General features: G+C 59.5%; 1 protein-coding gene across 2 annotated transcripts; it reads left to right on the top strand.

The window, feature by feature from the left end:
• Positions 1-3,105: 3,105 nt before the first annotated feature.
• Positions 3,106-13,526, top strand: ddah2 (DDAH family member 2, ADMA-independent). Of its 2 annotated transcripts, none has more exons than XM_088908142.1 (7): positions 3,106-3,348; positions 5,506-6,090; positions 9,764-9,863; positions 10,942-11,015; positions 11,436-11,555; positions 11,813-11,956; positions 12,855-13,526. In XM_088908142.1, exons 2-7 carry the CDS (start codon positions 5,803-5,805, stop codon positions 12,969-12,971), a joined length of 843 nt encoding a protein of 280 aa, XP_088764268.1. In that variant the 5' UTR covers positions 3,106-3,348; positions 5,506-5,802; the 3' UTR covers positions 12,972-13,526. The 2 variants fall into 2 exon arrangements, with proteins under 2 accessions (XP_088764268.1, XP_088764269.1); XM_088908143.1 differs by having other exon boundaries at positions 3,140-3,550.
• The last annotated feature ends 525 nt before the right edge of the window (positions 13,527-14,051 follow it).

Genomic DNA, 14,051 nt, shown 5'->3' with positions numbered 1-14,051 from the left:
CACTGACCGGCAGACTGACTGACTGACTGACACATTGACTAGCAGCCTGACACACTAACAGACTGATACGCTGACTGACAGACTGACACACTGACTGACTGACACACTGACTAGCTGCCTGACACACTAACAGACTGACACGCTGACTGAGAGACACACTGACTGACACACTGACTAGCAGCCTGACACACTAACAGACTGACACGCTGACTGAGAGACACACTGACTGACTGACTGACACACTGACTGACACACTGACTAGCAGCCTGACACACTAACAGACTGACACGCTGACTGAGAGACACACTGACTGACTGACTGACTGACACACTGACTAGCAGCCTGACACACTGACAGACTGACACACTGACTGACAGGCAGCAGCTCGGAGAGACAGCAAGGCCACAGCTCCAGACTCACACCCAGCGGAGGAAATTCAATCAGCTCTAATGAGGGACGATGTCTGGGTGCAGCCGTGACTGTCATCTGACTGCAGGCGCGTGACTGCACAGCGTGCTGGTCGAGAGGGGAGGGGAGAGACAGGGAGATGAGCTGATCCGCTGGTGCAGAACGATCGCTGCGCGTCTCCCAGGTGGGGTCACTGGTGCAGAACGATCGCTGTGCGTCACCCAGGTGGGGTTACTGGTGCAGACTGATCGCTGTGTGTCTCCCAGGTGGGGTTACTGGTGCAGAATGATTACTGTGTGTCTCCCAGGTGGGGTTACTGCTCCAGAACGATCGCTGTGCGTCACCCAGGTGGGGTTACTGGTGCAGACTGATCGCTGTGCGTCTCCCAGGTGGGGTTACTGGTGCAGAATGATTACTGTGCGTCTCCCAGGTGGGGTTACTGCTCCAGAACGATCGCTGTGCGTCACCCAGGTGGGGTTACTGCTCCAGAACGATCGCTGCGCGTCTCCCAGGTGGGGTTACTGGTGCAGAACGATCGCTGTGCGTCTCCCAGGTGGGGTTACTGCTCCAGAACGATCGCTGCGCGTCTCCCAGGTGGGGTCACTGGTGCAGAACGATCGCTGTGTGTCTCCCAGGTGGGGTTACTGGTGCAGACTGATCGCTGTGCGTCTCCCAGGTGGGGTTACTGCTCCAGAACGATCGCTGTGCGTCTCCCAGGTGGGGTTACTGGTGCAGACTGATCGCTGTGCGTCTCCCAGGTGGGGTTACTGCTCCAGAACGATCGCTGTGCGTCTCCCAGGTGGGGTTACTGGTGCAGACTGACCACTATGTGTCTCCCAGGTGGGGTTACTGGGACAGAACGATCGCTATGCGTCTCCCAGGTGGGGTCACTGGTGCAGAACGATCGCTGTGTGTCTCCCAGGTGGGGTTACTGGTTGCAGAATGATTGACGTGCGTCTCCCAGGTGGGGTTACTGGTGTGGAATGATCGCTGTGCGTCTCCCAGGTGGGGTTACTGGTGTGGAATGATCGCTGAGCATCTCCCAGGTGGGGTCACTGGTGGGGATGGGAGTCAACGTGCGTCTCCCTCCTCCGAGCAGGGATCGGTGGAAGAGCCCGGCTGCAGTGCCGCGTTCTGAGCGCAAGGGGGCGACTCGGCGACGTCCTCTCAGCCCTGCCCCTGGGGGACAGACCTGGGGCTCCAGCCGGAGACGCCTTGCGCTGTTGAGGACATCGCCCGCCGCGTCCTGCTCCACACAGAATCCCCTGCCTCGGCTTCGTGCTGCTTTTTCACGCCACTGTCCCGCGTGGCTCCGACGCTGCCGCGCCGCTCCTCGTCAGAGACGGGCAGAACTGGAGTTTGTGAACTGGAACTGGTCCACTGGGTCTTATGAGCCCCGTCTCCGGGCACCAGTAATGAACTTCAACTTGAAATGAACGCTCCTCCGCCCGCGACAGGAATCGGTATCTGTAGGACTGCGATGGTCTTATTGGAAAATATACAAATACACACCGAATCAAAAAACTAACACACACACACACAGAGAGAGAGAGAGAAAGACACACACACACACAGAGACACAAAGCAGCGAGTCTCGAGGAGTCGTTTCCTGTCAAAACACGAGGGGTCCCTCGAGACGCCAGCTGTGCGGCGCGCGGGCGGAGGTGTGGGGCGGGGGGTACACAGGGCGGATGCGCGCGGAGAGCGGAGAAGCAGAGGGTCCCCCCCAAACTCCCAGGTGGGCGGAGACAGACAGACAGACAGAGAGAGAAAGAGATCATCCGTCCACAGTATATGTCAATATTTTAGGACATGTCTCTGCTGTAAATGTCTGTAGATTTTATTTTACTTGTATTTTTGTTCTGTTTCGTGTGATTTTTTTTATTTTTATTTGCTTTGGCAACACTGATTGTACTCATCGGTCATGCTAATAAAGCACCGTGAACTGTGAGAGAGAGAGAGGGTGACTGTTTACTGTCCGGTGAGTTTCACACACGCACACGCACACGCACAGAGAGGGGGGGTGCAGCCGGCACGAATAAAATCTGCTTTAAAAATATATTTTTTCCAAAAATCAGCATTTGGGAAGCCGTGACGCGCCGCTCCCGCCGGAAGTGTCTTATAAATATTATTAAACATCTAAATATTCGAAAGAGGGGGGCTGAGTCTTTCACCCCCCTGATGCCCCCTCCGCCGCCACAAACCGGGGCAGAGAAACACGCGTGAAACCCCCGCTCCTCCGTTTTATTAGCGTGTCTGTACCTCCGGGCCGAGGGAGACCCACGCAGACAGGGACACGAATCGGGGGGGGGGGTTTGGGATTCGCTCATATCAGAGAAGGACCACCACCAGAACCGAGTCCGGGTGCCGGTTCGGTTCCGTGGCGCTCCTGGAGGAGGAGGAGGAGGAGGAGGAAGGGGGAGAGACGCCGGTCAGCGCCGGTCCACTCGCGGCGTGGACCGCGTGGGCGTGAGGACGAGAGAAACGAAACAGATCCACGACACAGAGACAACGGAACGGCGTGATCATGAAGGCGGCGCGAGGCGTGGGGCCACATCCCCCCCCCGGCCGGGGAGAGAGGGAGGAGGAGAGGAGAGACGGAGGGGAGAGAGGAGATGGAGGGGAGGAGAGAGGAGATGGAGTGGAGTGGAGGGGAGAGGGGTGGGAGGAGGAGAGAAGAGGAGAGAGAGAGAGCGAGAGGGGTGGGAGGAGGAGAGAGAGAGAGAGAGAGGGAGAGGGAGAGGAGAGAGGAGAGAGGAGAGGGGTGGGAGATTCCTGAAGTAGGAGAAATCCGTCTAACGGAGCGTGGGGTGGGAGGAGAGAGAGGAGAGAGGAAGAGGAGAAAACGGGGAACCGGAGAGCTATCGGGGTTGTTTGGAGGAGCGGAAGAGGAAGAGGAAGAGGAAGAGGAGGAGGAGGAGGGGGATTATAATCCGCAGGGTAAAAGCAGCCGGCCGCTGTCCGCCCGGTCCGGTCTGGTCTGGTCCGGTCCGGTCCGGTCCGCTCCGCTCCGCCTCCCGGAACCGACTCGCGGTGCGGGCGCGCCGGGACACGCGGGGCGTGGGCTCCGTGTCCGGCTGCGACTTGATCCGCGCTCGAGAAGGAGAAGAAAAGCGTCTCTCGTGTCGGGAATCGCCCCCAGGTTTCTGTTGTTGTTATTATTATTATTATTATTATTATTACTATTATTATTATTTCTATTATTATTGTTGTTGTTGTTGTTCCTTGCCGAGGCGAACGAGGCGCCGGCGCGGGTGGCGGGGGAGATTGTGCGTGGAAGTGGGGAGCCGGGGGAAGGCGTCGCCCAGGTCAACGCGAGACAAAGCGGGGTCTCTCTCTCTCTCTGTGTCTCTGTGGTTCACACGACTCGCGGGGAAGCGGCGCGTCGCCGGCCCGCTGGTGACCGCGGGGTGGGCGTGTGGTTGCGTGGGGGGGGTAGTGGTTTTATTTCCTTTGTTGAAACCGCCGTGCGGCTGGCGCGCCCGCGAGCCGTGGAAGTGTCCCGCCGGCGAACACGCGCGGCCAGCTCGTCACGTTGAGGTTGAGAGGGGCCGAGAGAGAGACGTGTGTGCGTGGGGTGGGGGGCTCTTAAACGGGTCCGTGGAGCTGCCCCCCCCCCCCCGTGTTTTTAAAAGCGAGCCGTTTCCGCGTGTCCTGGACACTTCCTCTGCTCCCGCGGAGGGAGTTTCAACAAGCCGGCTGCTGCGCCTCGGGCTGAGACACGACAGACACAGCCGAAAGCATGTCTCCTGTCTCCCCTGTCTCCTGTCTCCTGTCTCCTCTTCCTGCTCGCTGTTGAAACCTCTCCTGTCTCCTCTCCCCTTTCTCCCGTCTCCTGTCTCCTCTTCCTGCTCGCTGTTGAAACCTCTCCTGTCTCCTCTCCCCTTTCTCCTGTCTCCTGTCTCCTCTTCCTGCTCGCTGTTGAAATCTCTCCTGTCTCCTGTCTCCTCTTCCTGCTCGCTGTTGAAACCTCTCCTGTCTCCTCTCCCCTTTCTCCTGTCTCCTGTCTCCTCTTGCTGCTCGCTGTTGAAATCTCTCCTGTCTCCTGTCTCCTCTTCCTACTCGCTGTTGAAACCTCTCCTGTCTCCTGTCTCCTCTTCCTGCTCGCTGTTGAAACCTCTCCTGTCTCCTCTCCCCTGTCTCCTGTCTCCTCTTCCTGCTCGCTGTTGAAATCTCTCCTGTCTCCTGTCTCCTCTTCCTGCTCGCTGTTGAAACCTCTCCTGTCTCCTCTCCCCTTTCTCCCTTCTCCTGTCTCCTCTTCCTGCTCGCTGTTGAAACCTCTCCTGTCTCCTCTCCCCTTTCTCCTGTCTCCTGTCTCCTCTTCCTGCTCGCTGTTGAAATCTCTCCTCTCCCGTCTCCTGTCTCCTGTCTCCTCTTCCTGCTCGCTGTTGAAACCTCTCCTGTCTCCTGTCTCCTCTTCCTGCTCGCTGTTGAAACCTCTCCTGTCTCCTCTCCCCTTTCTCCTGTCTCCTGTCTCCTCTTCCTGCTCGCTGTTGAAACCTCTCCTCTCCCCTCTCTCCTGTCTCCTGTCTCCTCTTCCTGCTCGCTGTTGAAATCTCTCCTGTCTCCTGTCTCCTCTTCCTGCTCGCTGTTGAAACCTCTCCTGTCTCCTGTCTCCTCTTCCTACTCGCTGTTGAAACCTCTCCTGTCTCCTGTCTCCTCTTCCTGCTTGCTGTTGAAACCTCTCCTGTCTCCTGTCTCCTCTTCCTGCTCGCTGTTGAAACCTCTCCTGTCTCCTCTCCCCTGTCTCCTGTCTCCTGTCTCCTCTTCCTGCTCGCTGTTGAAATCTCTCCTGTCTCCTGTCTCCTCTTCCTGCTCGCTGTTGAAACCTCTCCTGTCTCCTGTCTCCTCTTCCTACTCGCTGTTGAAACCTCTCCTGTCTCCTGTCTCCTCTTCCTGCTTGCTGTTGAAACCTCTCCTGTCTCCTCTCCCCTGTCTCCTGTCTCCTGTCTCCTCTTCCTGCTCGCTGTTGAAATCTCTCCTGTCTCCTGTCTCCTCTTCCTACTCGCTGTTGAAACCTCTCCTGTCTCCTGTCTCCTCTTCCTGCTCGCTGTTGAAACCTCTCCTGTCTCCTGTCTCCTCTCTCCTCTCTCTCAGGGACTGCAGCAGTGATCCGTGGTCCCAGGTCCGAGAGGGAAGAAGGACAGAAGAGTGTCCGGCGCCTCTCCCGTCTCCCGGCTCTGTCTGTCCGGGCCTCCCCTCCCCTCCCTCCCCCCAGAGCTCCGGTTCTGTGGCTCGGCACCAGGACTCGCGACCCGCTTGCACCCCCCTCTCTCTGAGCGGTATTGGGGTGTCCCTGCCCCAGCTCTCTCTCTCTCTGTGAGCGGTATTGGGGTGTCCCTGCCCCCGCTCTCTCTGTGAGCGGTATTGGGGTGTCCCTGCCCCCCCCGGACGATGGCCGGCGTCTCCCCCTACGGCCGCTTCACGCACGCGGTGGTCCGCGGTATCCCCGAGACCTTCGGGCAGGAGGGGGGCGCGGCGCCGGCGGCGGTGGACCTGGCCAAAGCGCAGAGGCAGCTCGGGGTGCTGACGGGGGCACTGCGGCAGAAGGTGGGGCTCCAGGTGATCGAGGTGCCCGCCGACCCCCGGCTGCCCGAGAGCTGGCGGCTCGAGGACCTGGCCGTCGTCCAGGGCGACACGGCGCTCGTCACCCGGCCCTTCCGGCAGCAGAGGCGCGGAGAGGTACCCCGGCCGCCGCCACACTGCGTCCCTGCGTCCCTGCGTCCCTGCGTCCCTGGATCACTGCCACACTGCGTCCCTGCGTCCCTGCGTCCCTGCGTCACTGCGTCACTGCGTCACTGCCACACTGCCACACTGCCACACTGCCACACTGCGTCCCTGCGTCCCTGCGTCCCTGCGTCCCTGCGTCACTGCGTCACTGCGTCACTGCGTCACTGCCACACTGCGCACTGCATCCCTGCGTCCCTGCGTCCCTGTGTCCCTGCGTCACTGCATCACTGCCGCACTGCGTCACTGTATCACCACCACGCTGCGCACTGCGACACTGTGACACTGCGTCACTGTGTCACTGCGTCCCTGCATCACTGGATCACCGCCACGCTGCGCACTGCGTCCCTGCGTCACTGCATCACTGCCGCACTGCGTCACTGTATCACCGCCACGCTGCGCACTGCGTCCCTGCGTCACTGCATCACCGCCGCACTGCGTCACTGTATCACCGCCACGCTGCGCACTGCGTCCCTGCGTCACTGCATCACCGCCGCACTGCGTCACTGTATCACCGCCACGCTGCGCACTGCATCACTGCGTCACTGTACGCTGCGTCACTGAATCACTGTACACTGCGCCACTGCACACTGCATCGCTGTACAATGCACACTGTATCACTGCGTCACTGCACACTCGCTGTGTCACTTTCGCTGCGCCACTGCACACTGCATCGCTGTATCACTGTACACTGCATCACTGCACACTGTACTGTACTGCATCGCTGTATCACTGTATTACCTAACACTGTTAATGTACACTGTCGCTGTATCACTGCGCACTGTACTGTATCACTGCGCACTGCGTCACTGTACACTGTAACTTCACAGTGTACTCTAGACTGTATCACTGCACACTGTCACTCTGATCACTGCACGCCGTCCTGCGTCGCTGCATCGCTGCACACTGTATCACTGTGCACTGGACACCGTACTGCATCGCTGCACACTGTATTATATTACAGCACACTGTATCACAATGGACTCTTCACTGCACACTGCATCTCTGCACACTGTATTATATTACAGCACACTGTATCACATTGGACTCTTCACTGCACACTGCATCTCTGCACACTGTATTATATTACAGCACACTGTATCACAATGGACTCTTCACTGCACACTGCATCTCTGCACACTGTATTATATTACAGCACACTGTATCACATTGGACTCTTCACTGCACACTGCATCTCTGCACACTGTATTATATTACAGCACACTGTATCACATTGGACTCTTCACTGCACACTGCATCTCTGCACACTGTATTATATTACAGCACACTGTATCACAATGGACTCTTCACTGCACACTGCATCTCTGCACACTGTATTATATTACAGCACACTGTATCACAATGGACTCTTCACTGCACACTGCATCACTGCACAATGTACTCTAGACTGTACCACTGCATCGCTGCCCACTGTATCGCTGCGCTGGTGTCGAGGCTGTCCTCAGCCGGCCATCTCGGCAGCAGATGGAGATCACAGATGAACTTGAATTGCGTCTCGTGCGAAGGGGAGCGCAATCGAACGCCGTTGTTCATATGGTGAAGTGTGGCCTGGAGCGCCTCCTGGTGGCCGGACGTAGTAGGAAGCTGGCGCCCAGCGACAGGGAGAGCGAGAGTTACCGCGCTGTCCCTCGGTAACACTGACCCCAATCTGGGGATTAGACCTGCTGCACACAACCCCAGGGTCCAGACACTGACTGAGCGAGCTGTCTGCAGCTGTAATAACATCTGCACGTGTGTGTGTGTGCGCGCGTGTTCCTACTCTTCCTGCTCGTTTGCGGTTTCGGGAAACGGGTCGGATCCAAGCTGTACAGCTCTGTGGTCCGGTCCTGCTCCACCACCGCAGTGTTGAACCTCCTCGGGCAGGCAGACAAGTAGGATCAGGCTCAGTGAGCAGTGCCTCTGGAGTCCCAGTGTCGCGCTTGAGATCTGTAGCTGCTACTGGCAGCTTTATGGTCTAAGAGGCAGGTATAGTGCGTCTGGTGGCACTGTGGATCAGACATCTGTGGACTGGGAGCTATTGTCCAGGCCGAGGCAGTGAGGCAGTTCCCTGTGCTGACTGTGTGCGCCCTGTGCTGACTGTGTGTGCCCTGTGCGCAGGCTAAGGCGGTGAGGCAGGTGCCCTGTGCTGACTGTGTGCGCCCTGTGCTGACTGTGTGTGCCCTGTGCGCAGGCTGAGGCGGTGAGGCAGGTTCCCTGTGCTGACTGTGTGCGCCCTGTGCTGACTATGTGTGCCCTGTGCGCAGGCTGAGGCAGTGAGGCAGGTGCCCTGTGCTGACTGTGTGTGCCCTGTGCTGACTGTGTGTACCTGTGGATAGTGAGGCAGGTGCCCTGTGCTGACTGTGTGCGCCCTGTGCTGACTATGTGTGCCCTATGCGCAGGCTGAGGCAGTGAGGCAGGTGCCCTGTGCTGACTGTGTGTGCCCTGTGCGCAGGCTGAGGCGGTGAGGCAGGTGCCCTGTGCTGACTGTGTGTGCCCTGTGCGCAGGCTGAGGCGGTGAGGCAGGTGCCCTGTGCTGACTGTGTGTGCCCTGTGCTGACTGTGTGTACCTGTGGATAGTGAGGCAGGTGCCCTGTGCTGACTGTGTGCGCCCTGTGCTGACTGTGTGTGCCCTGTGCGCAGGCTGAGGCGGTGAGGCAGGTGCCCTGTGCTGACTGTGTGCGCCCTGTGCTGACTGTGTGTGCCCTGTGCGCAGGCTGAGGCGGTGAGGCAGGTGCCCTGTGCTGACTGTGTGCGCCCTGTGCTGACTGTGTGTGCCCTGTGCGCAGGCTGAGGCGGTGAGGCAGGTGCCCTGTGCTGACTGTGTGTGCCCTGTGCGCAGGCTGAGGCGGTGAGGCAGGTGCCCTGTGCTGACTGTGTGTGCCCTGTGCGCAGGCTGAGGCGGTGAGGCAGGTGCCCTGTGCTGACTGTGTGTGTCCTGTGCTGACTGTGTGTGCCCTGTGCGCAGGCTGAGGCGGTGAGGCAGGTGCCCTGTGCTGACTGTGTGTGCCCTGTGCGCAGGCTGAGGCGGTGAGGCAGGTGCCCTGTGCTGACTGTGTGTGCCCTGTGCGCAGGCTGAGGCGGTGAGGCAGGTGCCCTGTGGTGACTGTGTGTGCCCTGTGCTGACTGTGTGTGCCCTGTGCGCAGGCTGAGGCGGTGAGGCAGGTGCCCTGTGCTGACTGTGTGTGCCCTATGCGCAGGCTGAGGCGGTGAGGCAGGTGCCCTGTGCTGACTGTGTGTGCCCTGTGCTGACTGTGTGTGCCCTGTGCGCAGGCTGAGGCGGTGAGGCAGGTGCCCTTTGCTGACTGTGTGTGCCCTGTGCTGACTGTGTGTGCCCTGTGCGCAGGCTGAGGCGGTGAGGCAGGTGCCCTGTGCTGACTGTGTGTGCCCTGTGCGCAGGCTGAGGCGGTGAGGCAGGTGCCCTGTGCTGACTGTGTGTGCCCTGTGCGCAGACTGAGGCGGTGAGGCAGGTGCCCTGTGCTGACTGTGTGTGCCCTGTGCGCAGGCTGAGGCGGTGAGGCAGGTGCCCTGTGCTGACTGTGTGTGCCCTGTGCGCAGGCTGAGGCGGTGAGGCAGGTGCCCTGTGCTGACTGTGTGCGCCCTGTGCTGACTGTGTGTGCCCTGTGCGCAGGCTGAGGCGGTGAGGCAGGTGCTCTCAGAGCTGAAGTTGCGGGTGGTCGAGGTGACAGACGAGGGAGCCACACTCGACGGCAGCGATGTCCTGTTCACAGGTACGGCCAAATCCTGCACACCAGCGAGCTGGACTGGACTGGGCCAAATCCTGCACACCAGTGAGCTGGACTGGACTGGGCCAGATCCTGCACACCAGCGAGCTGGACTGGACTGGACTGGGCCAAATCCTGCACACCAGTGAGCTGGACTGGACTGGGCCAGATCCTGCACACCAGCGAGCTGGACTGGACTGGGCCAGATCCTGCACACCAGCGAGCTGGACTGGACTGGACTGGGCCAGATCCTGCACACCAGCGAGCTGGACTGGACTGGACTGGACTGGGCCAAATCCTGCACACCAGTGAGCCGGACTGGACTGGACTGGAATGGGCCAAATCCTGCACACCAGTGAGCTGGACTGGACTGGGACAGATTCTGCACACCAGTGAGCTGGACTGGGCTGGACTGGACTGGGCCAGATCCTGCACACCAGTGAGCTGGACTGGACTGGACTGGGCCAAATCCTGCACACCAGCGAGCTGGACTGGACTGGACTGGGCCAGATCCTGCACACCAGCGAGCTGGACTGGACTGGGCCAAATCCTGCACACCAGTGAGCTGGACTGGACTGGGACAGATCCTGCACACCAGCGAGCTGGACTGGACTGGACTGGGCCAAATCCTGCACACCAGTGAGCCGGACTGGACTGGACTGGAATGGGCCAAATCTTGCACACCAGTGAGCTGGACTGGACTGGGACAGATTCTGCACACCAGTGAGCTGGACTGGGCTGGACTGGACTGGGCCAAATCCTTCACACCAGTGAGCCGGACTGGACTGGACTGGGCCAAATCCTGCACAACAGTGAGCTGGACTGGGCTGGACTGGACTGGGCCAGATCCTGCACACCAGCGAGCTGGGCTGGACTGGACTGGGCCAGATCCTGCACACCAGCGAGCTGGACTGGACTGGACTGGGCCAGAAAAGTGGACCTGGACTGGGATGACCCCAAGGTGGTCAGTCCCGACCTGACTGCAAGTCTCAGGGACTGCTGCAGATCTGACCGCGGGTTCGACTGCTCACCCAGCTGTGGTGGGGGTGGGCAGACTGACCCCTGGCTCTTCCCCCCCTTGCAGGGAGGGAGTTCTTCGTGGGCATTTCTTCCCACACAAACCACAAGGGGGCAGAAGCAGTGGCCGATACCTTCAGGGTGAGTGGACTGTCTTTACGAACCCCTCTCTCTCTCTCAGTGCAGCGTTCATGTACTGGAGTGTCCAGTCAGTGTGTGTGTATGAACTCCTCTCTCTCTCAGTGCAGTGTTCATGTACTGGAGTGTCCAGTCAGTGTGTGTGTATGAACCCCTCTCTCTCTCAGTGCAGTGTTCATGTACTGGAGTGTCCAGTCAGTGTGTGTGTATGAACCCCTCTCTCTCTCAGTGCAGTGTTCATGTACTGGAGTGTCCAGTCAGTGTGTGTGTATGAACCCCTCTCTCTCTCAGTGCAGTGTTCATGTACTGGAGTGTCCAGTCAGTGTGTGTGTATGAACCCCTCTCTCTCTCAGTGCAGTGTTCATGTACTGGAGTGTCCAGTCAGTGTATCTGTATTAATCCCTGTCTCTCTCTCTCTCTCAGGACTTTGCTGTGTCCACAGTACCAGTCTATGGAGAGACACACCTGAAGAGTTTCTGTACGATGGGTGGGCCGGACACCCTGGTGATTGGGGGCAGTGAGGGGGCAAGGAAGGCTCTGAAGGTCAGTGGAGCTCAAGAGATCGGACATGTGCTACAGATGGACAGTCCTGTGCAGATCCAGGCAGTGTCCAGGCGTGTTTGTGAATTCACTAGCTGACTGACAGGGGAGAGTTTGACTGAGAGATTAGTAATTTAGTACAGTTTGAAGTCTGGGGTTTGTTACTGGGGGGGTGGGGGGGTTCTGTCTCTGGGCTCTTGAACCCTGGCCCGCGCTGACCCCGTGTCCGTCCCCCCCCCCCCCCCCCACCAACGCCGCAGACGATGGGCCAGCTGACTGACCACCACTACGAGATCCTGAGCGTTCCCGACGACGACGCGGCGAACTGTGTGTTCGTGCGCGGGCCGGCGCGGACCGGCTTCCTGCTGCACCGCCCCGCCGAGGAGCACCCCCAGAGCGCAGCCGTGAGTCCCACCGCGGGCCGGGGAGCCCCCCGTCGTGTGCCTGACGGTCCTGTCTGACTGTCGCCCCATGCGCGCGCGCGCGTGACTGTCCCCTCGTGTGTGTGCGTGTACGCACGACTGTCCCCTCGTGCGCCACTGCCCTTGTGTGTGTACACGATTGTGGCCCCATGCGTGTGCGCACATGACTGTCCCCCTGTGTGACTGTCCCCTCGTGCGTGTGCGTGCGTGCGTGCACGACTGCCCCCTCGTGTGTGTGTACACGATTGTGGCCCCACGCGTGTGCATGCGTGACTGTCCCCTCGTGCATGTGCGCATGTGACTGTCCTCGTGCACGACTGTCCCCTCGTGCGTGTGTGTATGGGATTGTCGCCCCATGCATGTGGGTGTCCCCTCGTGCGTGTGCGCGCGTGACTGTCTTCGTGCGTGACTGTCCCCTCGTGCGCGTGTGTGCATACGACTGTCCTCTCGTGCGCGATTGTCCCCTCGTGTGTGTGCGCGTGTGTGCATGCGACTGTCCTCTCGTGCGTGAACGTCCCCTCGTGCGCATGCGCGACTGTCCTCCCGTGCGCGACTGTCCCCTCGTGTGTGTGCGCGCGCGACTGTCCCCTCGTGCGTGTGCACATGTGACTGTCCTCGTGCACGACTGTCCCCTCGTGCGTGTGTGTATGGGATTGTCGCCCCATGCGTGTGGGTGTCCCCTCGTGCATGTGCGTGCGTCCACGACTGGCCCCTCGTGCGTGTGCATGGCTCTGCTGGTACGGGCGTGCGTGCACGATTCGCCTGGTGTGTGCGTCTGTGCGACCTCTCTTTCTGCTGGGCCTGTGACCTTTCTCCTGTCGGCCCAGCTGCTTGTCCTAACCCCTCCTCCTCCCTCCTCCCTCCTCCTCCCTCCTCCCAGGCCTTCCAGAAGCTGACCGACTGCACGCTGCTGCCCACCGCCTGCAGCGAAGCCGCCAAGCTGGGGGGCGGCCTGTCCTCCTTCTGCCTCCTCATCAACCGCAAACCGGAGCTCTAGCCCCTCCCGCCGCGGGCTGCAGCCAATCGGTGGGGGGAGAAGCGGAACACGGCCGACCGGGGGGGGAGGGGCCCAGCGGTGTGGCCACGCCCACCTGTCATCGGGTGGGAGGGGCTCCACTGACGAAGCCCCGCCCCTACTCCCCCACATAGGGGGTCAGGAGAACCACTTCCAACAGGAAAACCTTTTTCATATCCGTTCAGAATTTGTACGAGCAACTATTTTTCCTATCTTTCTCCGGTGGGGGATGTCTGTTTCTCTCTCTCTCTCTCTCCCTAGGGAAAAGTGCCCCGGTTTCCCAGTTGTGTCCCGGTAGTTGCGTTGGGACGGATTGTTTTTGTTGATGGGGGTTAGCGTCCCCGAGATCGAGCGCGGTGGGAGGGAGGAGTGAGGAAGAGGAGGCTGGGGGGTGGCGGGTGGGGGGGACAAATGATGAAGGACCCAGTGGAAATAGGACTGCACGTCCTTTAGCGTTGCCTTAGAGTAGACAGGAGTGCAGCTGATCTTTTTTTTTTTATAATGGGAACACAATAAAACATTCAACTGTTGAAGCTGTGAAGGACTGTGAGTGGCGTCTGTCTGTGTATCGGAGAGATGGGAAGACCGGTCACACATGAGGACGGGAGAGGAGCCAGGGTATCGGCTTCAACCACAGGGCTGGGCAGCCTGTTCCCCACCCCCACCCCCCTCTGTGTACAGTAGAGCCTCCTGTCCTGACTGGAGGAGCTCACCCAGCTGTGTCTGGAGAGAAGCCAGGGTATCGGCTTCAACCACAGGGCTGGGCAGCTTGTTCCCCACCCCCCTCTGTGTACAGTAGAGCCTCCTGTCCTGTCCTCCACTGGCTCAGTAGTGTGGAGAGGGAGAGACAGACTGTCTCCAGCTGCCATCGAGAAGTTGTCCACCCGCGCTGCAGAGCAGAGAGAGGGTGATGGTGATGTAAGGTGATGTTATTGTACTGTGTCACATCGAAACCTGACTCTGAGTAGGCTCTGCTCATAAAGAGGTGGGGTGGCGTCCCCTTCAGAGTGGAATTTAATCATAATAATAATAATAATATTAATAACTCCTCACACATCTAGA

The sequence above is a fragment of the Atractosteus spatula genome (assembly GCF_055471065.1).
Source record: "Atractosteus spatula isolate fAtrSpa1 chromosome 10 unlocalized genomic scaffold, fAtrSpa1.hap1 SUPER_10_unloc_1, whole genome shotgun sequence".
Lineage (NCBI taxonomy): Eukaryota > Metazoa > Chordata > Actinopteri > Semionotiformes > Lepisosteidae > Atractosteus > Atractosteus spatula.
The sequence above is the reverse complement of the archived record's forward strand: the minus strand, read 5'-3'. Positions and strand labels throughout refer to the sequence as shown.

Coding starts and splice junctions, on each gene's coding strand:
- ddah2 (XM_088908142.1), top strand. CDS start 5,803: ATGGCCGGCGTCTCCCCCTACGGCCGCTTCACGCACGCGGTGGTCCGC. Junction 9,864..10,941: donor CAGCGATGTCCTGTTCACAG/GTACGGCCAAAT, acceptor CCCCCCTTGCAG/GGAGGGAGTTCTTCGTGGGC. Junction 11,556..11,812: donor GGGCAAGGAAGGCTCTGAAG/GTCAGTGGAGCT, acceptor CCAACGCCGCAG/ACGATGGGCCAGCTGACTGA.